Source organism: Erpetoichthys calabaricus, chromosome 8, assembly GCF_900747795.2.
Source record: "Erpetoichthys calabaricus chromosome 8, fErpCal1.3, whole genome shotgun sequence".
Taxonomy (NCBI): domain Eukaryota; kingdom Metazoa; phylum Chordata; class Cladistia; order Polypteriformes; family Polypteridae; genus Erpetoichthys; species Erpetoichthys calabaricus.
This window is the reverse complement of record NC_041401.2, coordinates 24,941,360-24,968,978: the sequence shown is the minus strand read 5'-3', so window position 1 is coordinate 24,968,978 and position 27,619 is coordinate 24,941,360. Positions and strand designations below refer to the sequence as shown.

Here is a 27,619-nt window from a genome sequence, read left to right as displayed (position 1 = left end):
GCCTGATGCATTCAGAGTTATTATATTGTATGTGTTCCATTCATGGCTTGCTGCAGCCCCATCTGATGGACTTTGACCCCATTCTGTTATGACCTTCCTTTCTCCTTTGGTCACTGTGTCTAGACGCCTCAGAAGGACTGAGATTATGTGGGTGGCAAGGATGGACTTGCACTTGTTGTCCTCTGGTTCCTGTCCTGTTGCTTTTGTTTTCTGAATGGCATGTCTCGAAGTCATTTATTAGGAGGAGACAAAGCTCTGAGAGGCCTTCTACACTGACTGTGTGTCATTCTCTGTGCTTCAGAGGAGGTGGAAGTGATGAGTGGGCAGCATTGAGAGATACGCTGTGGTGCCTTCTGTGTCCAATGGAAAGGGGTGTTGGTGAAGTGTTCTGTGTCCTGTCCAAGGTGGGTTCTTAGCATGGGGCCTGTCTCTTCTACAACTGGCTTCAGCTCCTTGTGACCCAGAAATGGATTACGCAAGTGTGAAAATCAACAGGCAGAATGGAAGCAAAGTGTATATATAGGCATTTGGAGTCTGCCATGATAAATATCTATTTTAACACAGCTCTGTGCGTATTTAGGGCATGTGTTGCTATTGCAAAAATAGAGATTTGCTCTTCCAGTTACCACCTGCTAAGTGTGGAGCGGATCACCGAAGAGCGGGATGAGTGTTTTTCGGTTCAGTGGTTATGATGAGGGTTTTCGACTTTAGTAAAACTCTATGACTTTTAATCATTTTGATAGAAGGGATGGGTTGGGATTAAGAACTGGCCCTGGACTTTTAGCCCAGAACAGGTATCTGGATATTTTGCACCCTCCTCAGTGCATACACCTGTATATATAACATGCAACTGTGACTGTCCGTTTTGTCTGTCCAGGATTTTAAATCACCTGCAGCTCGCAAACCGTTTGACCTATTGCCCTGAAATTTGGTACACATATACTACATGACCTCTGCTGTCCGCTCTTGGGGTGATTATTGACCTCCAAGGTTATTCTTCTTTATATTTTTATTTTATTGTATAGTCAATTCTTGGCAGCGGGCAGCAGGGTGGCCATGTGGCACATATGTACAGGCGTTCTTATCCCTACCACCTTCGCCGTCACTTCCCCTACCTCTTCATATCTTAAATCATTCTTGAGGTAGATTGAAGACTTAAGCGCCAGCTTAAGTGAAAAATTAAGTCTGTGTTTGTGTTGCAATTACTTAGTACGTTTTCCTTAATTAGTTTTAACGCAAAAAGATGCCGATGAAAGAAGAGAAGAAGCGGGCCGCTAGGGTGGAGAAAAGAAGAGCTGCTCAGGAAACAGCAAGTGCATCAATCTCTGAGCAAACGAATGATAAACATACAGAGAAAGAGGATGAAAACTATAAGTCAAGTGTATTCACTGCATGTTATCATGCAGTCCGCCGTTACTGGTACATAATATTACACATTCATTTATTAGTGAAGTAGTACAATCCACTGAGTGACAGGAATGCACAGGTTGTGTAGATGCCATCTTGTCCCATTACTCCATTGTCCTCTATATCTGTACTAGGCCGAACCTTAACAAAAATTTGTGAGGATCTGACACATGCACAAGGTTAGGCTTTAGTCCCAGGTAAACATTTATTCATGGATTGCTAGCTCATGTTAGTTAGTTATATACTATTGATGGTACAAAAGCTCAAGAAATACTGTAACAAATAACAACAACAACCACCCACCTCAAATAGAGTCAAGAATTACAAAAAAGTAGAAAACCTCCGCCTTGGCTAAAGATAAGACAGCAGTCACAGTGAGGACTTACTGCCGTTGGTATAAAGAAGCCCCAGTCATTGGTGCCGGTGCCACCATTAAGGCAAATTTGGAAATCGTCTAGGACGCAGATCATAAGGTGGGGAAAACCCAGCAGCATGGGTTAGCCTATCTATCTATCTATCTATCTATCTATCTATCTATCTATCTATCTATCTATCTATCTATCTATCTATCTATCTATCTATCTATCTATCTATCTATCTATCTATCTATCTATCTATCTATCTATCTATCTATCTATCTATCTATCTATCTATCTATCTATCTATCTATCAATAAACTTGGGTCGAGACATGATCATCTTGGAGAGACATTTTGACGTCATGCGAGACTAGACATTACAACCAAAGGAAACAAGACCCGTGAGACGGTGACTTTTGCATGTCACGCCCTACTTACAAAAATTTAAAACAAGTTCACAGACATCTAATCTCTCTGCTGTTGGAATGCTTTTGGCAGACACACTTCATGTGCTCCCAGCTCTTAAAAATATTCTGCGTTCTAGATGGCACGTGTACGACTAAGCGAAGAAGAAAGAACAGCGCGTCAAAAAGAGACAAAAGCGTCGGAGAGAAAATAAGGCAAAAAAGGATGCACAAGAGAACAATAATAATCTATGTGCAAATTCAGAAAATAAGGAAAGTAGTAATCAGCCCGGACCAAGTGGAATTGAAAACATCTAGGTCCAATCGGGGTCAGAAATAAAAGACTTCATAATGACGTTCAATAATGTTGGCGTGATACACATGCAGATCAGGTTAGAGATTATGAAAGCAGTGGAATTCGAAGGCTCAAAAAAAATGTTGGCGCGATACACACGCAGAGCAAGTTAAAGAATATGAAAGTAGGAAAATTCTAAAATATCAAAAAAAAAAATAGTAAAGATCGCAGTAGCGCAAACAAACGGAAATTATTATTCGGTGAAATAACGGAACAGTGAAAAGAGATGGATTATATGGACATAGGTGATATATCAGAAGTATGTAGGTATCGTATGGCTTTAAAGTTTAAGTCGGAGACTTGTAGATCGTCTAATTCCTGTTGCCATCAGGGAAAAGTAGTGTTGCCTCCCAATGAATAGGCATTCCTGCAAGAATTAAGATTTGTTGTTTGGTGAAACTGAAATCCACAAACACTACAGGCAAAATATCATAATCTACAATAATCTTTTCCCGTTCGCATCATACAATGCTCAAAACGTAGATTTACACGATTCAAAACCATACACTATGAGAATCTGTGGTCCCACAACAATTAAAGCTACGACAAGTTTAATTTCGAAGACACCACAATTCGGGCAGGTCTATATTTATGATCACAGAGAAGTGATGCAACATAGAATGGAAATGGTGTTTGGTCAAATCAGAGCATACATTTACACGATCGAATTTCAGAAAACGGGGTTTACCTCACATGAATTTATTGGTTACTTTGCAAAATAAATTATTAACTGCTGATAATGTAGATCGCTTTGTCTGTGCTGAAATTCCAATCGGAGACACCTATCCTGAATTACGGTACAAAGTCCTTAAACACATGTCTCACAGACACATTTACAAGATTCAGTATGTTGGGACTCAAAAGAGAAAAAATGTTAAAAGAAATTTCCTAAAGCGTTCGTTCAATCAACAGATAAGACTAAGGCTGGCCTTCCAGATTATCGCCGAAGAGATAATCATAACGAACAACACACTTATCACGGAAAGAAAGATGGAAAAATTGTGATGATCAATAATTCAACGATTGTACCATATAACCCGTATTTGCTCAAACGATTCGATTCTTATTAATGTTGAGTATTGTGCATCGGAAATGAGTATTAAGTACATCTACAAGTACATTCATATTTAGATACTTGGTACGTCAGTGCAATGGAAAATGGGTTTCATTTAATGGAATTGCCAGTGCACGGTTGATGTCATTCTGTTGAATTATTAATGATTCATTTACAAGGTCAGAATATTATTCAATTTAAAGAGGGCGAAGAAGCAGAAGCTTTAAAGGTAGCGAAAAATATTATTTTGAATTTAATAAAACAGACGTAAATGCAAAAACGTACGAATGCACAAATCCCTCAACATTACACATGGCAGAAACAAAAAGGTGCGCAAATGTGTATGTATGTGTGTAGGTGTATATATTTATGTATGTACTACATACATGTATGTATGTATGTATGTATGTATGTATGTATGTATGTATGTATGTGTGTGTGTGTGTGTGTGTGTGTGTGTGTGTGTGTGCATACATACATACAGCTGGGATGCCCAGGAGGACCGGAGGAGGGCTCACGCCTCCTCCAGACCACGAGGAGGCGACTGCCCTAGTGGCTTTAGGGACCACGAAAACTGAGCTTGGATGCTCAACCCTATAGGGGCCCGTGGTCACCACCACGGGGCACCCCAATGCCTAAGGAGCCGTGGACCTCAGCACTTCCGCCACACCCGGAAGTGCTGGGGGGAAGAGGACCAGTGACACCCGGAGTGCGGGCGGAAGATTGTCGGGAGGCACCTGGAGCACATCCGGGTGGTTGTAAAAGGGGCCGCCTCCCTCCGTTCAGTGGCTTGAGTCGGGAGTGGAGAAGGACGGAGCTCGGGAGGTGAGGCAAGGAGGCAGCCTGAAAGAGGCATTAGTAAGAGGCCTGGACTTTGGGGGAGTTTTGGGAGTTGTGTGCTTCACTGTAATTAATAATGTACTGTATAATAAACGTGTGTTGGGTGAATCATCGCTGTCTGTGTCCGGGCTGCTTTCCACAATTTGTATGTATATATGTATATATATATATGTTTGTGTGTATGCATTTAACTAAGCAGTTACTCAGACATTAAAAAGAAAAGCTAATTAATGTTATATGTGGTATTTTATTAGATATATAAAAAAAACTATACATAGAATTTTAATTATGCAGATGAATTGAAATGAAAAGTTTTGCTTCTAGAGGAAGAATTGTTTCCAGTCTTCATGGGGTGCATTCAGCCCCCCTCTTTACAATGGCACGTAGTTGCTGGAGGGGAACGGGGGTAGCGATTGGCAAGCGAAGCGAGCAGTGCAGAGCCCCCTAGTATATATAGTCTTGCGTGATGTCAAAGTGTCTCTCTGAGATGATCACGTCTCGACCCAAGATTTTTCTATACAGTATAATATAGTAAAGTTTTCTAAATGAACCCAGCTCTATGTGTTTGTCAGCCCACATCATCATCGCAAATTGCTCATTTACTCTTATGGACTCTTCGGCTCATCATTACAATACAATTTATTTTTGTATAGCCCAAAATCACAAGAAGAGTGCCACAATGGGCTTTAACAGGCCCTGCCTTTTGACAGACTCCCTGCCTTGGTTCTCTATGAAGACAAGAAAAAACTCCCTAAAAAAGACCCTTGTAGGGGAAAACATTTAAGAAACCAGGTAGGTTGGGCATGCAGTGGGTGTCAAAAAAAAGTGTGTCAACACAATACACAGAACAGAACACAAGTAATCCTCAATACAATATAACAGTGCAATAGAAATATTACAAGTCCATTACATTCCTCCATACAACTTCTTTGAAATGCCTTGCCAAGTATTTGATTTTAGAGGTAATCACTCTCCACTGCCACCAACTGCTTTTCCTTTCGATTTTTCAACTGCCACCTAGTGGCATCAAAGGATATTCTTGTACAGCATTTGATTGTCATCGTCTATTTTGTCACATTCTCCTCTCATTTGTAGTGCCAATATAATCAAGATGGGCACCAACCCTTGATGGGTGACATTTGCATCACTAGACCCACCCATATGCACACAACCAAACTTGTTCACACTGGGCACAATTTAAAATTTCTTCTTAACCCAGAACATGTCTTTTTTAATGTAGGAAGAAAATTAACATACATGGGAAAAAAAAATACCTACATGTACGTAGGGAGAACATGCAGACTCCACACTGTTGGCACCTGGGCATGGAATTCAATCCCAGGATCCTGGGTCTGTATCTTGTATTGATTTTGAAATTTTGTCAAACAGACAAGTATGTCTGTAAGAACTTCAAAGTTTCGAAGCTGCTAATCCATTTTGAGCCACCAGAGGGTGATAGTGAGTGCAAATGGCCCTGTGGCTAAAGGATGGCAGAACCAAATCATGTTCTTTTGTTCAAAGCAAGTCCATGAAAGAAGTTACATTAACATTTTTCATACCCTCATTTCAACTATAGCTGTAGTGTTAGCTTACTCTTTTGTGGGGGGGGGGGGGCGTAAGTTTTGTTCTTCTGAAGGGTCCCAATAACAATTTTTGAACTCTTCCCTCTCACAGGCAGCGAAATCTGACTCTGCAGGCACGAGAAGCAGCTTTATAAAAAGGCTGATTTATTTTTTGACGGCGCCATGCTTACTTCATCCTTCCCGTTATGTGAGCCCCGGCCTCACGGCTGGAGGCTTGCGGTGGCCTTCCTATAGAGTCTCATGACACATGCCTGGCAGTGGGATGTCAGACCCCTGGATGGAATTTCCCTCTCCCGAAAAACAACGCTGCCTAATAAATGTCTGTTCAATCTCCTTTTCAGGCTAACAGACCCATTAAAATCCCCACTTTATTAGTCAGTTTACGTTTCTGGTGCTTCTTTAAAAAGTGGTATTGGAAGGGACCCCATTTATTTTAAGCAGCCTGGGCTTGAGTGACAGACTCGATGATATCAGGGTGATAGGTTTACAGCGGCATGCTCGCCATTCCTATGAATCTAAAAGTGGGTGTTAAAGGTTTAATAGAGCATTAGCTTTCATCACACGGTGCTAGAGAATATAATGTCCGACCTCGTTAGGATTGCGAAACATAGGGCATTAAACCCAAGGGTATATGAGCAATTCTGGGAGAGAATAGATTCGTGTAATCTTTTTTACTATTATGGAGTGCCCTCACTGGCGGGCAAGAAAGTTTCAGGTTCCAACAACTAAAGCTCAAGAGGTCAGCGTGAGGAATCAGGTGAGCAAACAGTCCTACCGCATTACATGTAACTCAAATCCAGAAGCTTCTATCCCTTTAAAAAGTCTATTTAGTCTACGACTCACAAGTGTGACGTTCTCAGGGGCCACCAGGAGGCAGTGTTACTACGTCTGTGCCTTACAGTAGCCTAACATTCTGTGAGTACAAACTCTGCTGGTAAAGACCATGGCAGGGGGAGTCAACTCCGATCCTGGAGAGCCACAGTGGCTAAAGGTTTTCATTCTAACTGTTTGCTTAATTAGTGACTAGTTTCAGCTACTAATTAACTTCATTTAAGACTCTGCTCAGTCCTGGAAGTGGCTTCGGGTTTTTGTTGCAACTCAATTGCTTCATGAGAAATCATTCATTGGTGAGGAAGCACTTGTTAGTCAAGTGACATTTTTCTGCTTCATTTTAGTTGTCACGCTTGTTAAGATTTTGAACCCTTAATTGCATATTTTAATCTTAATCGGCTGTATTCATTGTTTAAACTGGTCCTTATTAGCAACAAGTAAGCCCGTGATTCACTAGCGAATCGGAAATCCAAGAATGGCAATCAGTTTCTGTTCCGTTCGATATTTGGATGGATGACATATCATGGAGGGTGGGTGTGTCTGGGGAAATGTCATTTAAGTCAATAAGCATATCTGTACTAAAGCGGTTTCGTTTTGTGGAGACGTGATTCTGTTGCCTTTGCTGACACCGACTGCTGGCAGAGTGGAGCACAGCAAGTTTATTTTACAGGTTGTGGTGTTCGTGTGCCAGCCACTGAGTCGGGGAAGCCGCTGGGTTTGAGTCTGTGACCGTTATGTGATCTGTATTACTGGCACAGTGGATTAGAGCAAGTGCAGTGAACAGGTTGTGTTGTTTGGGCGCCACCTACTGACTCTGGGAAGCCACTGCGTTTGACTCTGGGGTGTGCGCCACGGCACAATATGCGCCTCGGTGGGAAACCGCCGCGTGATGAAATATCATGGAGGGTATATGCGGTGGTGTGGGCGGTCGCGTCCGGGCGGCTGTACAACCTGGCGTGCACGCTTTACCTCAGGTGTAGTTCACAGGTCGTAGGCATGGTAAAGTTTCCATTTAATTCACTAACCCTATTTGATCTAAAGCGGTTTCTTTGTGTGGGCGCCTTCGTTCATTGTTTGTGTCCATGACTGTACAGGTTGTGTTGTTTGGGCGCTCACAGGTTGTGTTGTTTGGGCGCCACCTACTGACTCTGGGAAGCCGTCGCGTTTTGGGAAGCCGCTGCGTTTGACTCTGGGGCGGGCGCCACGGCGCAGCACGTTGTGTTATTTGGGCGCCATCTACTGACTCTGGGAAGCCGCTGCGTTTGACTCTGGGGCGGGCGCCTCCGGCTTTTGGGAAGCCGCTGCATTTGACTCTGGACTCTGGGGCGGGCGCCAAGGCCGCAGTGCGCATGCGCCTCGGTGTGTCCGCCGTGCATAAATTAACTGTGGTTTAGTAAGATAGATAAGATGCAAATGACAAAGGGACCTGCAGTTCTCCGTCTAGCTTGTCTCCGTTTCCACCCGCGTGTAGTCATCATTCACTATTTGGTTTAATTAAGTACTCGGAAGGAACCTGAAGAGAAAGTGGAGAACTGAAAATTACTCATCCATTTTAGGCTTCAAATCACTTGGATGATACATGTATCATTAGAGAGAGGAGGAGAGAGGAGAGGTTAGGAGCCTGCACTGATACGGTGTTGTCGCACCCACCACAGGACAAACCACTTCAGGACCCCAGCCGTGTGATGTGTGACACATCGGCATCACACTAGTTTGAATGAAACAGTGTGAGGTTAGAAAGGAATACATTTAAGAATGAACTGACATGGTAGAGTTAAATCACTAAGAAGCCATGAAATTCAATCTGTTATTGGTGAGGATTGGCTTTTATTTAAGAAACTGGGTTGGAACAAAAATCTGCAGCCACTGTGGCCCTCCAGGAATCGGAGTTGGCCAGCCCTGGACCATGGCTCCATCTATGCTGTGCTGGGCTAAGAAGATTCATAAAAATAGTGAAAGTGTTTTAGCTGCCAAGCCTTGTGAGTTTATGGCTCCACATTTGATTTTATCACCTTATGAGAAGGATTTAGGAGTCGTAGTTGACTCTGCGCTATCAACTGCCAGACAGTGTTCAGAAGCCATTAAGAAGGCTAACAGAATGTCAGGTTATATAGCGCCTTGATATGTGGAGTACAAGTCACAGGAGGTTCTGCTCAAGCTTTATAACACACCGGTGAGGCCTCATCTGGAGTCCTGTGTGCAGTTTTGGTCTTCAGGCTACAAAAAAGGACATAGCAGCACTAGAGAAGGCCCAGAGATTAGCGACTAGGCTGATTCAGGGCTACAGGGGAATGAGTTATGAGGAGAGATTAAAAGAGCCGAGTCTTTACAGTTTAAACAAAAGAAGATTAAGAGGAGACCTGACTGAAGTGTTTAATATTATGAAGGGAATTAGTCTAGTGGATCGAAACTGGGACTTTAAAAGGAGTTCATCAAGAACACAGTTAGAAACTTGTTAAGGGTAAATTTCACACAAACATTAGGAAGTTTTTCTTTACACAGAGAACCACAGCCACTTGGAGTAAGTGATCAAGTAGTGTGGTGGACAATAGGACTTTAGGGACTTGCATGATGCCTGCATAGTGGGCCTGACACTTTGTATTTTTTTTCCTCCCTGGATACAGCAAAATTTCAAAAACCAAATATAAAAACTGCGATGAATGATAAAAAAGAATGAAGATGTTTGGATGAACAGCATAAACGTGATTTTGGGCACTGAGTAAATATTATGTGGAGTTAAAACAGAATGTTAAGAATGAGAAGACGTTGTAGGAAAGGCTTAACCGGGAATGAAGATTCAATGGATGCCCTCCAGTGAAAGTTCCACAGACCCATAGACATGGGGTTTAGCGCTCATATTGGGGGGTTTCCATCTCAAGGATTCTGGTCGTGATGTTAGTTTCTCACCTTATGACTTAATTTGGGCCGTTTTAGCCACCATTTGGTTTATTTACCACAGGCATTGCTTTGACCTCCCTTTATCAGTAAAGCACCCATATTGTTAGTGGTTTGTCATCTATTAATCAGGACGTGTCAGGATAAACCTTCACCTTCAAGATCATTTCCTCATCCAAGTTTACGGATTCAAATCAAAACCTTTTGCCTTTGTTGCATCTTCTTTCCTAGCAATGTTTAGAACTTTTACTCTCATTTTTTGATTTTGGTCTCACAATTTTGTCTTGTTTGCTACATATTGTCCAATGTCAGCATCCACCCTAAAAGTGATGTTTGTTTAATTGATCTTCTTCTCATTTTTTAAAATATGATTATGTATATTATGAATTCAATTTTTTTAAATAGTATTTATGTAATATGATTTCCAGTTATTTTGTATTTGGTAGTTGTGTTTCATTTTTGTATTAAGTTGGTAGCTTTCTGGATTATCTGCCCTGCCTCATCTATATTGAACCAAAAGAGGCGGGGCCACCTGATTTTTGCAGCTGGGGGAGTGGCCCAGCAGTATAAATGGAGTTGCTGTTTTTTGCTTACCTGATTCTTGATTTGGTGTTTGTTTTGTGTGGATATGCTGGTTTTGACCCCTGCTTTGATCAAGGTACCTCTTTTGGTTTCTGTTACTGGCTTTGTTCACTTTTAGGTAAAAACTAACTTTTGCTTATGTTTTTTTTTTTTCTTCTTTAGTAAGTGAGTAAAATTGTATTCATAAAACACATTAGATCACAAGTGTCATCCAAATTTTTGTACAGAATTAAGAGAACATGAATAATAAAACATAAACTCGGCACGTGGTCAGAACACACAGTTTTAACTCAGACTTTGTGTCTCATTACACATTAGTCAACAACTTTAAGACAATTTATTCCAATTCAAAAGCTACTAAAGTGTAGACTTAAAAAAAAGAAACTGTCACAGATTTTACAGGTCTTATTTTAAAGGAAGTACAGTTCCAAAGCCTAGGGTCTACAACAATAAAAACTCTGAAACCAATACACTTCAACCTGGCTTGAGGCATGAAGAACAGAAGGTGATCTGAAGACCCAAGTGAATGTGTAAAGATTTGTGGTTGGAGCAGATCAACAGTATAAGAGGGTGATAAGCCATTAAGAGCTTAACAAACCAGCAAGAAGACATTAAACCGTATCCTAAAATTAACTGGAAACCAGTGCATTGAGGCCAACATTGGAGTTATGTTCCCGCTTCTCAGAGCCAGTCAGCAATTACTAGACTTTAGAACACAATTTATTTACCATGCTTGTTAAGAAATGGCTTTGACTTGAAAAATACTGAACTTATCCCATAAGGCTTAAACATCTTGGTTACGTTTCTTAAAGTTTCTGTATACTATCTCATACACTAGGACCATACGCACGTAACTTAATGCTAACAGTAATGATCAGAAAACTATGTGTCCTCATCAGTTTGTTTCTTTCTAGCTGTCTAACTACAATTGGAAGGCATTGTATTGCCTAAATACTGAAATATAGCAGTGTACTAAGGTCATTCCATTAAATTGTTAGCTTAATGGATTGAATCAGAGTCTTCCATTATCTCTGTGAAACTTTCATTTAATTCAAATTAAGTGTAAATTTATCATTAACATTCGCTTAAAAGCTTTGGCTCTTACCCCATCTTTTTTCCATCAATTGTTTAATAGTTGTCTGGGAACCTCACTGAAATACACAGTGCATGTTGTCTACTTGACAAGTTAAAAGGTCAGTGGTGGTGCCTCTTCCTCATCCGAGATTGCGGATAAAACGCAGTCTTGTTTAGTGAATCTTTTTTTTTAAATAAAAGGCTTTCCTGGTTAAAGACATTTGGGCGCAGTTTCTTTGACTTTGACTTTTGATATTCGTTTTGGTTTTCAATATCAGGGTAGGGCCCTGTCTGTCACATTACACAACTTTTCTAGCAATTTTCAGTCGCAAACTTTATTTACATACAGTGATCTTATGGAGTTGGTGGCAGTTATGGCGGTAATTTGTGAAAGCAGATTTTATGCTGGTTAGACGGACACAGACTGGAGAAGAAGAATGGCTTGGGATGTTCAGTGGAGTTCCTAAGTAGGTCTGTGCTCACACCGTGACTTTTTATAATTTGCATTAATGGTATTGATTCTAATGCAGTGTGTAAACTTGGGAAGTGACTCTAAAATTAGAGGGATCGTAAACAGGCAGCCGAAGCAATTCAAAGCTGAGCCAATGTGGTTTACTACAGACAAGTGTGAAGTGATACAAGAGGGCATAAGGAACGTTAATTTAATTACAGGGTGGGTGATCTTGAGCAGACTGAAATGGGTGTTTGGACTGACACTGAATTGAGAACCAATGAGCTCTCATCTGGGAGTGCAATGCATATAATGCAGCGACCGGGGATAAGGAAAGGAGGCTCCTCAGTCAGATGTCTTGTGTTTTACAAACCATGATAGAACGGGGAAAAGGAAAAATAGGGCAGAAACTGGTCCTGTGTCAGATAGCATGATGTTGGATGTCTGAGAAAGGAGCAAGCTCGCAATGCTTTGAAAATGTGAAACTGGGCTGGAAAGTTTGGTTGTTTTGTCTTGATAGAGCTCTATATTACTCTACTTTCCCCTTTTGTAATATTAATGTGTAGCTTTTGTCAGAATGCTTCAAATCTCACAGACCTGTTTATAAGGTGTTGTACTTGATAACTTCTCCCATCTTCCCTTCTACATTTATTACCTCAGGCAGTTAGGTGTAGTAAAAGACAAGCAGGAGTTACGTTACACTTGTTCATAAATAATAAAAATAAGCAAAGTACAAGTGGAGTTTGGCAACCATACAACCTGATAAATGCTGATGTGTAGTTTCAGACTTGTTTAGTTACTCAAAATGTCTCCTAGTTAAGGCATCATTTGTAGCTTTCTTCAGGACAGGCCACATGCCAGTCTTAATATGGTTTCTGAGCTGTATTCTTCATTGTGTTGTCCTTTTCAGTCCATGGTGTGACAGAGAGATGTTCCTTCATGATGATGGTGTAAGAGAGAGAGAGAGGGAGGGGTACAGCAAGCCAATGTATAGACTCTCTGTCCAAACACTACAGCCAATAGGGCGTCGTGGTACTTAAAGGCTTCTGATTTAAAACCAAACAGGCAACCTTTAGACCAATAGAATTCTGGTGCGATACAATGGTTTCACAGCGGGCCCCCAATACCAAAGCTTGCCAGCTAGGTAGTTGGCCTTCAAAAATGTAATTCTGACCAAGCAGAAGGTAGGTACACTCTAATGTCAAACGTTGGCACTGTATCTGATTGTGTTTAGCTCTGACGGGCGAGCATCCCCTGTGTGGGGAGAAAAGCACGTAGCTGTTATATCTCTGCCAAAGAACAGGTACCCTCTAAAACACACGTAGCTCTGATCTCTCTCTCAAAAACGTCAAACGTTACTCCTTAACAATCTCTAGATGATAATGTCTGCTGAACAAACAGGTATTGCTAGGTAAGTGGAGGCGAGGTACGCTCCAACACGTGGCGAGAGGTAGAGAGACTCAAACGGAGGTTGGCATGTGAGTGAGGAGGCCCCGCCCATCTCCCTACTCCTGAGGTCCCGCCTCCCCCTCCCCTCAGCCCACAGCCTCTCTCTGATTTGCGCGAATAAATTGGTGCTGCAAGCAAATTATGATTCTTAGCGGAATGTTCAAGCAAATTACAGAAAAAAAAACCAATCTATATTCATTAAGTAGTTCTCTCGTGACAAGGAGACACACACAGATGTTGAATTTTATATATATTTATATATAATATAATATATATATATTGTGACAGATAGGGGGCGCTGTCGTCCCCTTGAACCCTCAGACAATACATCAGACACCAGATAAAAGTCCAATATGAATTTATTTTACTAATGTAAAGCACCCCCACTCCACAATACTCAATAATAAATAATAATCACAATTCATATATCTACTATATAAAAGCGGTCGGGATTGTCCTTCCGTCCCGTGAGTGCTACGCAGGCGCAAGCGCGGAGTTTCACGCACGCCCCATCCATTTTGCAATGAACGATGGGATTTGTAGTTTCGGTTTTCCAGGTAAAAGATGATTTTCTAATCCAGACTGTGCAATATATCTATTATATAAAAGCGGTCGGGATTGTTCTTCCGTCCCGTGAGTGCAAAGCGTAGTGGTATTCCGCTTATCACAGAATTACTACTTGCGGCTTGCAGTACGAAGCAACGCGATGTGAACAGAGTTCTGGTGCTCCCATCGATCCCTTGCTTTTGTGCGCGATGCGCTGGAAAAATAGACAAAATTCTGTCTCTGGAAATAATTAATGTTGATAGAGTACAAATGCCTCAGTAAATATCAGGGGAGATGGTGCTTGCTTATTCTCATCTATAGCTTATTTAGTGCATGAAACGCTGTCTTTAGCGGTACAGATTTGGGCTGACATTGTACGACTTTGGACAGGCACTCGAGGGGATAAAAAACTTAGGTTTTCGGGAGATGTTATGAATGGGCACTTTGATGTTCTCATTCCCTACACTTACATGCCTGATGTACACATGGAGCGCACAAAAATTGAGGATAAAAGTCGGTCGCCTTAAAAGGCGGGTGAGTCTAGTATATATATATATATATATATATATATATATATATATTGTGGAAGTTCAGCCCAGACACAGACAGGCAGACACCAATAAGTCCAACACAAACTTTTATTTACACTATTTACAAGTCCAAAGTCCCGCACAACACACAATGCCCCTGCACCAATCACCCTTCTTTCCCAGGCCTTCCAATGGTCCTTTGCCACCTCCGTCTTCCTTCCCAAACTTTGTCCTCTTCCTCCCGACTCTGGCTGACGACTGGAGGGAGGTGGCCCCTTTTATTCCCAACCGGATGTGCTCCAGGTGCCTCCTGATGGTCTTCCTGTGGCACTTTCTGGTGTGGCGGAAGTACTGCATGAGCACCCGGAAGCACTCCGGGTGTCTCTGGTATTTCTTCTGCCAGCACCTCCAGGTGTGGTAGAAGTGCTGACATCCAGGGCTTCTTACTCACCCAGGAGGCCTCTGGTGGTGGCCACGGGCCCCTATAGGGTTAAGTTTCCATGCTCAATTCTTGTGTCCCCCAAACAAACCAGGGCGGCTGCCCTCTCGTGGTCTGGGGGAGGCACAGTTCCTCTCCTGGTCCGTCCAGGCGTCGTGACTGGGCAAAGCCCCTAGCCAACCACCACTATAAAATATATATATATATATATATATATACAGTATATAGATGTAACACTAATATTCCATTGCTTTGTCTAAGTTACAAATAAAGACGCATAAAATATTTATCAACTTATATACGTAGTGAGAAGTCAAGCCAAATGACACCTTTTATTGGCTAACTAAAAAGATTACAATATGCAAGCTTTTGAGGCAACTTAGGCCCCTTCTTTAGGCCAAAAGTAATCATGTAATTACATCTTGCCTGAAGAAGGGGCCCGAGTTGCCTTAAAAGCTTGCATATTGTAATCTTTTTAGTTAGCCAATAAAAAGTGTCATTTTGCTTGACTTCTCACTGCATCATTCATAATGGCTAACATGGTATAACACCTTAGTACTTACAGTATATACAAAATTTCACACCACAGCATCGGGTAATCTGTCCTCTTCTTCAGTTACTAGTTTTGTAATCCAGCATCCACAGTTGCAGTATCACCAAGTGCAGTTGTCAACTAAAAGTGTCACCGGCATAGATGTTCCTGGTTAAGATCCTAACTTGTTGCCAATTGCATTTCTATTTCTGGTCCGTCTCGTTAGTTTTTGAGTTGGTTTCCATCTTTTAGCACAATAATTATATTGGAATGATGATGTAAGAAATATAGGCAAACTGTGTACAGCCCTTGTTATCAGTAAGTGAACTGGATGCCAACACAGTTGATATTAATTGACCCTGATGTTGGAGTCACTCATCTATTTTCTAAGCCTCACTCATTTAATTTCAGGGTCATGAGGTACTGAAGCCTGTTCAAGCAGTATTGGATGTTCTGGAATAGAAAATTGAAGAATTATAAATGTGGATGCTCCACTACTTATCTCCCAGATTTGATCTGCATTAATCAGAAGGGGCTCTCAGGGATGCTCGATGCTTTCATGCCTGCATTGCTTTCATCATATTCTCGGAGTCCTGTGTCATATTTTATTAGCTAGTATGAAAGCCAGGCATCAGTCAGTCATTCTCAAACCAGCTTAATCTAGTTCAGTGTCAGGGTGGGGGCAGAGTCCTGACGAGCAGACCAGTTAGTCACAGGGCCTACTCACAGACACACTCGCAGAGGGCCACTTTGGAGTCCATCTTTTTTGGATGTGGGGGGAAAAATGGAGTACCCTGAGCAAAAGCCACACAAATGGAGAAAGACTGTGCAAACTCCATATAGGCAGTGAGCAGGCCAATCTATAGCGAGTCCTGCTCATGCACACCACCCACAACAGGTCAGTTCAGAGTTACAAATTAACCAAACATACATGTTTGAGGGGACGATAGCAGAAAACTTCAGTATCTGGAAGAAACCCACACAGACATGGGGAGAACGTGCACGCTTAACACAAATGAAATCAACACGCAAGATTCAGCCCCTAGATTTTAGCTCTGTTGCTCCACAGATTCAGCAATTGTGCAAGCCAACCTGACGCTCCACTGAATTAATGATCACCCTTATTTCAAAGCAGTAGCATGGAGACATGTAAATTTAAGAGATTGTTGGTAAAAGTGCTTTTGGATGGACAGCAGTCCCCATATGACTCTTCAAGGTTTAAGAGAAATCAAACTTTTATAAGAAACAAGTGAAGTACCTGGACCTACGGTCCTAAAATAAAATGCAAAGAACTTGTACTTGAATTTAGATTCTGAAAACGTATGTACAATCTCCTGTGGGGAGATGGCCTTGCAGGGACCATGCTTTGATTACAACAAACTTTTCTGCCCACTAGTAAAGTGGCTACCAAGTTTCAACTATCACACAACTGGAGGTCTTAGCCAGCAGGGTGCCACTACCCATAATCACATTTGGGGTCATTAGCTTTCAATAAAAAACAAGGTCAAGGTTTATGTGCTTCAGCATCCTGTCATCTTATTCCTGCTCCTGCTTCATCACTTGTTCGCCTTCAGCAATGAGCTTCACACTCAGCAGATGTCACTGCTGTTCTTCTTTTTTCTGCCTCCATGGTAGTTATCACTTGGTTTCTTGATCACTTTGCTGTAAATACACAACCACAGGCCCTGACCAGGTTTAATTTTCAGAACATATTAGGTAATAAGCTTTCGATTAACACTAAGATTATGGTTCAAGTTTGTGGGTAATTGTGTGACAGAGGGGTAGATCTTAGTATTTTACACTGTGAACAGACCAAGGGAAGCATAAAGAATTTTGGGGCACCAGGCAAGCTTCACCTTTTAATTGGCTCAGCACAAATAACAAAATGGGCACAAAGCAAAGTCTGCTTATTCCGCCTGGTAATCCTTCAAAATTAGAGTCCAACAGCAGGAGCTATGTCCTTGTTGAGGGCATGGTCAAAATGAGATGCCACCTTTTTACTTTTTCTTTTCTTATTTGGCTGATGCCTTTATCCAAAGTGACTTACAATTGGTTGCATTTCTTTTCATTTTTCCATTTGCACCACAGGCAGGTCAAGTGACTAGCTCAGGGTCACACAGTGTCAGGGGTGGAATTTGAACCCACACCCTCAGGGTTTGAAGTCCAAAGCCTTAACCACCTCACCACACTGCCTGCCACCTTCCTGGGACTGCCTGCTTTTATGGTGTCCAGGGTAGAAGGGGTGGAGCCTGCCCTGGGTACTCTGGGTGGTGCTAGGCATCCTCTTTGGGTGTCTTACTGGAACTGCAGGTGAAACCGAAGACATAATGACAGAGCCCTCTTTTGTCCCAAAGTGGAATCACTTACCTCAGCAGAAACAGGAAGGTGATCCCCAGGCAAACATGCCTGAAAACATATATAGTGTTAAGCATTGGTGCTTGAGGATCACCTTCATGGCTCAACTAATGTATGTGATGCTACTCTGGGACAACAAGGGGTGCTGTCACTGTCTATTTTGTTTCTTTCCTCTGCAACTCCGAGAAAACACCCAATAAGGGCATATGATGACCCCTGCGAAGGCCCCGCCCCTTTCCTTTGGACCCAGTCCTCCTACAAGAGCCTTAAGAGATTCAACAGTTGGACCACAGAAAGATAGCTGTTGAATGTCCATTTTTTTGTTTTTACTTATTTATTCCTTTTTTTTTTTTTTTTTAAATTCATATGGTGCCATCGTACACTTGTCTTCCTTTGTTACAAGATTAAACGGGGTGGCCCAGCTGGCTCCCCAACTGTTCTCCTGGACTTACTCTGGTGGTTACATTAGATTGACTTGGAAAGTGTAGCTTGGAGACTGAAGCAGCACCAGTGGCAGTGGAAGTGAGTCGTCCGTACTGGAATGAAGTCCAGTTACAGTAAAGCCAGAGGCCAACAATCTCACCCTCCTGTTTGTATGGGCTAATATATCTGTATCTGTCCTAAAATCCTTAACCAATTTCCGTTAGCCATTACCAGTGAAATAAAGGCAGAATACGCTGGAGACTTACTATTCAGTTTTTTGGGTTGTTTCATTGCCACCCATGAAGGGTAGCTTCCCCATTTGCATTTGGCACAGCAGGTCTTGTAGCAGTGGAAGTGTTTGAAAAATGGCTTGACACTGCGGTGGATCACCTTTATCAAAAAGAAATGAGGAGATCACTTGTAGGAAAGTCATATTTTAAATGGCCGCCCGCAGAAGATTCTGACAAACCACCAAATTCTGCTCTTCTCACACAGGCAGCTGGAGTTGTGGACATAAGCAAATTATACAGTGTCATTTATTTCAACTTTGGAAAAGCTCTTGATATGGTTCAGCACCGAGTATTAATGCTGAGGGTACGGTATAAAGCATTATGGGTAACTTATGAAGGTAGATTTTATGCTGGTTAATCGGCCAGAGACAATGAACTCCAGTAAAGTGAGAATGGCGTGAGATGATCAGTGAAGTTCCTCAGCAGGTCTGTGCTCGGACCGTTACTTTTTATCATTTACATTAATGACATTGATTCTAATGCAGTGTGTAAACTTGTGAAATATCACTAAAATTACAGCGCTCATAAACGGGCAGCTGAAGCAATTCAAAGCTTAGCCAATGAAGTTTAATACAGACAACAGTGGGAAGTGATACAAGTGGGCAGAAGGGACATTAATTATACAGTAAATACAAGCTGGGCGATGCGGACCAGACTGAAATGGATTTTGGGACTGACCTCCACACAATTGTTTTAATGTCTCTTGAGGTGATTTTAGCAGCTAGTCATGATGGCTCACTTAGATGAGGCCCGGACCACACCGGTGGAACTGTATTTTGTAGCTACTTCTGGATTATTCGGAGATGACTCTGGAAAAACTGAAATTTACTGATTGGTGTTCACTCTTATTACCACCTGCAGCTGAAAATCCTATTTAAGATCTTTAAATGTGCCACATCACATACACAAGGGGTGAACTTTAAACCTTAACCTGGCTGTATTTCCAAAGTGTCTGCATGTTCTTCCTTCCCGCAACTTTTTATTATGGATGAGCCAGTGTGCCCTGGAAAGGACTGGAATTCTGTCCAGATTTGAGCCTGAAGCTCTATTATATGCCCCAAAATACTGGATGAGCGTATTCAAGAACGTTTAACCAATGGTTAGATCTCCCACTGCTTTGCAGATGAAGGCAGGATGCCTCCTTTGGTCAGAGCCTGTCATAGTAGCACCAGGTAGAAAGCAGAATCCATCACTGGTCACCTTCTCCTGGAGTGGCTGGATTCAACCTACAATGGGCAAAAAGGAGCTTCAAAAACGTAAGAAAGGCATCTTCTTTGGACTCAGGCCTCCTATGGGACGCTTACTAGATTTGCCAGCTGAACCACAAAAAGATCACTGCTGAGCGCCCATTACTTTGTTTTTAATTATTTATTTATTTCCTATAACACACTTAAAACGTCCCACAAGAGAGAGGATCACTGTTAATCCCTAGCTTGTAAAGAGTAGGACCGGAAGAAATCTTTATGAAGGAGAATTTATTGACTGCTAGTGTTAGGAAGAATGAAAGGAGAGAGATGGTAGGTAAATACTGAAGCATAAGTGTGGAAACCAGGAGACCAAAAAAGGAGTCTAGTGATAAAACCTAAACCAAAACTCATAGTCAAAAAAAAAAAAAAAAAAACTGGAATGGGTCAGAATATTTTTAAGCCTAAATAAACAAGAATGGAAAACAAAATTGGTATTTCTTTGAGGAATCCAGAAAACTGGATGAGGAGTTGACTACAGAGAGTAAACTTAATGCCTCATGACCCCTAAAATCACTTGATTCGTGGTCTCTGACAAGGTGGTTAGTAGCTATATAGCAACAATCAAACAAATCGTCTCATGAAGAAAACAAAATAGCGTGAGGAAAATAATTAAATTATAAATGCAAATAATAAATAACATCTTTATTATAATCACAAAACATAAAACGACCCTCAGAATAACCAAATAATCATCCAAAATGATATTTTTCAAAGAATATGAGGCAAAGACAACTAACACTCTGACAGAATGAAAAGGACAAATACAATAAAAGATTCAAACAAGTAAAATAAGGAGTTTCCAAAGGCAATCCAAGCAAACAAAGTCAAAAACACAATCTATAGGAATATCTCCGTTTCAGGGCAAAAATGGCTAAAAGCCAAAACAAATCAGAAATCAGAAAGAGAACAATACTTACAGCAGTGCCAGCATCAGAGCACATTGAAATCAATCACACTGGACTTCCATTCCCACTTGAGGAGGGCGGTCCCTTACCTGTGATGGACAGTAGGCCCCGCCTCTTGGGGATACACCCACAAATTGCAAGGAATATCGGAGAACAAAATAAGATGCATAGAAACTAACTAGAATACATTTCCATGAAAATACGTAGTATATGATGAGAACAATATTATCAGAAATGATGGAACATATTGGGGAAAAAATTAAAAATAAAAACATTCAGGAGAAGACTTGTCCTGACACCAGTGTGACAAACTCTGCACTTCATTCATGTAGGCCTGCTCAGATCTACCACCGTGGTGTCATCAGCAAACTTGACATTGATGTTAGAGTTGTCAGCATCCATGCCATCATGTATGTCGAAGAGAGTACAGCGGTGGACTCGGAACACCGGCCTGTGGAGCCCCCTGTGTTGAGGGTTAGGGAAGATGAATTGTGGCCACCCACTCGAACCATCTGGGGTCTTGTTAAAAACTCTGTTGCACAGTGCAGTGTTCAGATGACAGGACTCAGAGTTTGGTGATGAACATACTGTATAAGAGATTTACTGTCTTAAATGCCAATCTACAGTCTATAATTGGCATTTGCACATAATTCCCTCTCCTGTTGTCCAGGTGGGCCATTCCTTCAGTCTCTTTTTCTAAAGTGCCTTTCATTCTGAGATTTGTCACCAAGAGTTACACAAAATGGTTCATCATATCACAGAAAGGCTGAAGAAGCTGAGTCAATACAAACAGCCAATACATTGGTGCCTTGGTTTGCAAGCATAGTCCGTTCCGGAAACATGCTTTTAATCCAAAGCACTCCTATATCAAAGCGAATTTCATCCATAAGAAATAATGTAAACTCAGATGATTCATTCTATAACCCAAAAATATTCATATAAAAATGATTAATACAAAATCTAAATCAAAAATACATAAATCAAATTAACCTGCACTTTCGCTTTGAAAAGAATCATGACTGGTGTGAGGGAGAGGAGAGGAGGAGGAGGGTTATTGTGTAGGACGACTTCCACTCTAACTAGCGGAATCACTGCTATCTGTTGGCTCACTGGAATCTTCTTCTTTTTTTGCGACTTTAACAAGGAATCTATCCAATGACAGTTGCTTTTTGCCTCCTTTTGAGGATTTCGCGGAAATGTGACATTGCATTGTCGTTAAACAGAGTCATTGCTCGAACTGCTACAGTCTTATTCGGGTGGTGCTTTTCTACAAAATTTTTTCATTGCAGTACAGTTACTAAAGAACTGTCACTACACTTGGACACAATTACAAAATGCTTTACGCACACACACACACACATGTGGTCACAATGCTATAGTAAACAGTATACACTCATATGGATGTTGACTATACGAGTGAGGCACGCCAACTGAGACCTAGCATGGGAGATGATTACCCACAATCCCACAGCAAGAGAGAGAGAGAACCACTATCAGCTCAGTTGTGATCACGTGACACTCGGCAGACAAAGCATATACAGTATGTACTACTCGTATTGCAAGACCTCGCTCGTTTATCAAGTTAAAATTTATTAAAAATTTTTTGCTCGTCTTGCAAAACACTCGCAGACCAAGTTACACGCAATCCAAAGTTTTACTGTACAGTCAAGTCAGAAGACCATACGTTTTGAAGGTGCAGCCATCTTTCCATTTCCTAAATAAAGTTTAAAGTTGCATGGCCTGAGCCTCTCAGACGGCTCCAACCTTGAAGAGGATGACAGTCTCATCCTGTCATACTGGACCAATTTAGATTTGTCCAAGTCTGTATTTAGTTTTTTTTGGGAGATCTGACCTGTGAGTGCAGTGGAATCCCGTGAGTTATATGACTTCGACTGCCCCCTCGCTCAACATTCTGAGTAACACTTACAGCACAGGATGTCCATCTGTGATCCCAAGTGGAGAGAAGACACAGAAGTCTTGAATGTGTTTGGAGCTAATTATCTAGTGAATGTGGCATTTCTTGGAAAACAAAAAGGCCTTCTTGTCATTTTTCATCCGAATAAAGCCGGCTTGTGCTTCTTTTGCTGCTGTTTCTATTTTAATAAAACTACTTCCGAGACTAATTTTGATTTCCTCTGAATCACATGATGAGTGTAATAATCCCTCACTTGATTAATTGTCCTCAACATGTCGAGTATAAATAAGACAGAAGGGCAGAGATCCTGTGGAGGCACAACAATAGGCAGCCCTGAATGTAGGCTCTATTAAAAACAAAAAAAAGAAAAAGAATGAGGGAAACGTGTGCAATTTTTAACTTTAGCCTTATTATAGAGTTTTTAATTTAGTGTCTTATATCGTATAACAAGTTACTGCCTTGCCAGTCCAACATTAAAATGAGGATTTTTTAGTAGAAAAAAAAAATAAAAGCGCCATATTAGTAGAACTGCATGTTTGATTTCAGTGAATATAAAATGAGTGCATGGCCCACTTTCTTCTGTATTGAAAGATGGTTTCCCTTTAACAAAGTTAAGTGGATTAGCCATTAGGTATTCGAATCATAGGCCTAAACTTCGTTAGGGAAATGGTGCAGTTCCACTATCCATGAATCACTCTTTCTTTCTGTGACTCTGCTAAATCAAGCACAACGGCAGACACTTTTGTTGTTTCCTCTTTGTTGCTCTCTAAGAGCTTCTGACCTTTGCCTTCATTTGTACTCTGAGTATGAGTGTGTACAGACCGAGGACCCTAAGGGGATGGCGACTGTATGGCAACTGCATGGAGGTGTTGTCCTATTAGGCTGCACTCTTGTGTGTGTCTGTTTAATTGTAAAGTGACAGGCACTTACTGTACCGTGGGTTGATGGGTAGACAGTGCATCGTAGTGCTTAAGACTTTGGACTTTAAACCCTAAGGTGTGGCTTCAAATCCTATTTATTGACACTGTGTGACCCTGAGCAAGTCACTTTACCTGCCAGTTCAATGAATGCCAGACAATGTACAGTGTGTACGCCTGGTACATGCATACTTGTATATACTTTACTATTTATAGTTTGTGTACACACTATGCCAATACCCAAATGTGTAAATTATAAATGAGGGAATAGAAATGGTTTTGTTAAGCAGAGTTATAGATTAGTACATACTGCACTTTAAATAATGTGTATATATGTGATTCAATCAGTCCGTTCTTTCATAATCATTGAATCCACACTTACAAGGTGCTTTACATAGCAAACAATGGCATATTTCAATTTAATCCACGCACAATTATTTCAATTAAATGTAAAAATTACAAAGTGTATTGAAAAATAAAGAACAGAATAGTAGATGGGCATGCATGTGCATATCTTAGTGTGTGATCATGTAGATATCGCACTGTATACGGTATGTGAACAGGCAGATAGAGTGCCAACAGCCACACCAGCTAGTACTCGGCTGTTTGTCTTTGGTGTGGCACCTTTCCTGTGTGTCTGTCTGCCAGTCATATAGTGCCGTTCCTATCTATCTCTGTCTGTCATATGGTGTCTTTCCTGTGTGTCTGTCTGTCTGTCTGTCATATAGTGCCTTTCCTATCTGTCTGTCTGTGTCATATGGTGCCTTTCCTGTCTGTCTATCTGTCTGTCTGTGTCATATAGTGCCTCTATCTATCTATCTATCTATCTATCTATCTATCTATCTATCTATCTATCTATCTATCTATCTATCTATCTATCTGTGTCATATGTTGCCTTTCCTGTCTGTCTGTCTGTCATATAGTGCCTTGTCTGTCTGTCTGTCATATGTTGCCTTTTCTGTCTGTCTGTCTGTCATGTTTCCTGTCTGTCTGTCTGTCTGTCTGTCATATAGTGCCTTGTCTGTCTGTCTGTGTCATATGTTGCCTTTCCTATCTGTCTCTCTGTCTGTCATATAGTGCCCTGTCTCTGTCTGTCTGTCTGTGTCATATGGTGCTCTATCTGTCTGTCTGTCTGTCATATGGTGCCTTTCCTATCTGTCTGTCTGTCTGTCTGTCTGTCTGTCTGTCTGTCTGTCATATAGTGCCCTGCCTCTGTCTGTCTGTCTGATATGGTGCTCTGTCTGTCTGTCTGTCTATATGTCTGTGTCATATGGTGCCTTTGTTGTCTGTCTTTCATATGGTGCCTTTCCTATCTGTCTGTCTGTCTGTCTGTGTCATATAGTGTCTTATCTTTCTATCTCTGTCTGTCTGTCTGTCATATGTTGCCTTTTCTGTCTGTCTGTCTGTCATGTTTCCTGTCTGTCTGTCTGTCTGTCTGTCATATAGTGCCTTGTCTGTCTGTCTGTGTCATATGTTGCCTTTCCTATCTGTCTCTCTGTCTGTCATATAGTGCCCTGTCTCTGTCTGTCTGTCTGTGTCATATGGTGCTCTATCTGTCTGTCTGTCTGTCATATGGTGCCTTTCCTATCTGTCTGTCTGTCTGTCTGTCTGTCTGTCTGTCTGTCTGTCTGTCTATATGTCTGTGTCATATGGTGCCTTTGTTGTCTGTCTTTCATATGGTGCCTTTCCTATCTGTCTGTCTGTCTGTCTGTCTGTCTGTGTCATATAGTGTCTTATCTTTCTATCTCTGTCTGTCTGTGTCATATGGTGCCTTTGTTATCTGTCTTTCATATGGTGCCTTTCCTGTCTGTCTGTCTGTCTGTCATATAGTGCCCTGTCTCTGTCTGTCTGTCTCTGTCTGTGTCATATGGTGCTCTGTCTGTCTGTCTGTCTATATGTCTGTGTCATATGCTGCCTTTGTTGTCTGTCTTTCATATGGTGCCTTTCCTATCTATCTGTGTCTGTCTGTCTGTCTGTCTGTCTGTCTGTCTGTCTGTCATGGTGCCTTTGTTGTCTGTCATATAGTGCCTTTCCTGTGTCTGTCTGTGTCATATGGTGCCTTTCCTATCTATCTCTATCTCTGTCTGTCTGATATGGTGCCTTTGTTGTTTATCTTTCATATGGTGCCTTTTCTATTTATCTATCACCTCATTGAGTTTTCATGTTTTTATTGTTATACCAAACAGAATCACAATGGATTTAATTTGGCTTTTTTGTAACTGCTGAGTAAAAAAAGAACCTTTAATGAAATCAGATAACTGGAAAGTTCATTACAAATATAAAAAACACAACACAATTGACCCACATTAGTATCCTTCCTTTTTAATATGACACCCCCAAATCCCCACTGGGGGTTTTAGAAGTCCTGTCCTTAGTTTAATGGAGATCACCCGTCTGGGGTTTCAGCTGATGGGAGTACAAATGCCCCCTGAAGGTCCAAACTTGTGGTGAGTCAGTATGGTGGTCTAACCTACCCAGATGAAGTCACTCCCCCTAAAGTAAGGTCCTAGGTAAGGCTTTTAAAGAAACTGAGAATAAATCCGTCGCCTGCCTCCTGTCAGTCCTAAAATGGAAAGCTTCATCCGAAGGGCCCAGCTGGGGGCTGTGGAGGCCAGCAGCAGTAAATAGCTTGTAGAACCTTTGACCACCAGCATGAGAAAAAGCAAGACTGATTGATTATTTTCTTTTCAGAAAGGTGATAGGGTTCAGCGGTTGGAGAAAGTGATTGTGAATGTGCTGTCTCTTTTTGTCTTTATAACTTTCTTTACTTTGAGTATTGCCCAGCATGTTCGTTATTCATTCTTTGAAACTCTGTCTTTTCGTAGCTGCTGGCAGCACTGACAGATCTGGAACTGGAATTCCAGAGGACGCTGCTCACAGTAATAGCAGTGTCCCATTGGATCACCAGGAGACCATCTCGCTGAAGGAAAGGCTGGCCATGTATCAAGCAGCTGTCTCCAAGAAGGAGCCTGCAGGTGCCTCCTCCACGGTAAGATCACATGAAGTGTTGATAAAAATAAACTGCCCAATTCCTCCAGTTAATAAAGTGGCTGGCAGTTGTGGTTAGGGGTGGTGGGGTGTGTGTGTTTGTATTCAGTCATAAACTGGCTTACACGCTTCCTCATACTGAAACAAGGAGAAGGCTACGGCTTGTTATCTCAGTTAATGCATTTCCCAGCTGTGCCGGAATGATATCTCTGCTAATCCACAGTAGGAGTTAAATGATTAGGAGCAAAAAATACAAGCAAATAGGGAATGGCACGCTGCTGGCTACAGGAATACAACTCTTGGGGTGTCTTGTTCCCTGGCTGCTCCTCCTCTGTTAACACCAGAGGTTGAGCCGTGTGGGAGTTTCAAGCCGGCAGGATCCGTTGTGTTAGTGGAGGTTCATTGCCTGCCTGCACAGACACCGAGTGGACACTCTCTTAACGTTTTTTTCCTCCAGTAATAGTAAATGCGTGATGAATGACCGGTCCTTAAAATAACAGTAGACAACACCAATGTTCACATCCACGTTAGGGGTATGGACAGATGGTGAAGGAAGAGCTGCTGGTGAAATCCTCCCTACAGACGTCCTCCAATAGCAGTGCCTTTCATGGTGCCCAGCAATCCCAGCACACTTTGACAAGCGATTCAGAGAGCGATGAAGATACTGTAGTTTAATCAGTTTGTGTCTTGGATGCCATGGTAAGTGCTGACATTTCATGGATCTCACATCTGGGTTGAGTTTGCACGTCATCCTACTAAGCTCCCCGAAAACGTGTGTGTTTAGTGTTAAGGCCTACCAAAAGGCCAAGGGGTGTATAAATAGGACACCCACAAGTGAGAGGGAGACAAAACACTAAATCTAGCTAAATAAAAACAGATTCCATTTCACTGGTCTACAGAAATTGTTTTTTGTTTTCTTCTGGGAACTTCAGAGCATCTCTTTATTAAGTTTTTACACTGATTTCATATATGTAATTGGAATTTAGCTAGCAGTCAGGATTTTGAAATACACATCATTGACGTTTTGACACTTTTGAATATCAATATACTGTAATATATCAACACGATATGTCCCACCAAAATTGTTTTGATGTGTTTATTCTGGAAACAAACCAGAAGACAATACCAGAGACACGTTACAGCATATTTATGTCAATTTACCTCAATATAAAAGTGAGGTCAGCATGCCCAAAAATGTAGGATGCACTCGCTTTTTCTCTTGTACTGCACATCCGTCTCTCTTTGAAAG

General features: G+C 41.6%; 1 protein-coding gene across 1 annotated transcript in view; it reads left to right on the top strand.

Annotated features, from left to right (window-relative positions):
* Positions 1-27,619, top strand: part of LOC114655408 (xin actin-binding repeat-containing protein 2-like) — a 293,034-nt gene that overhangs the window by 194,037 nt on the left and 71,378 nt on the right. Inside the window, 1 exon segment of the mRNA XM_051930911.1 lies at positions 26,208-26,371. Coding sequence (XP_051786871.1) covers positions 26,208-26,371 — 164 coding nt within the window.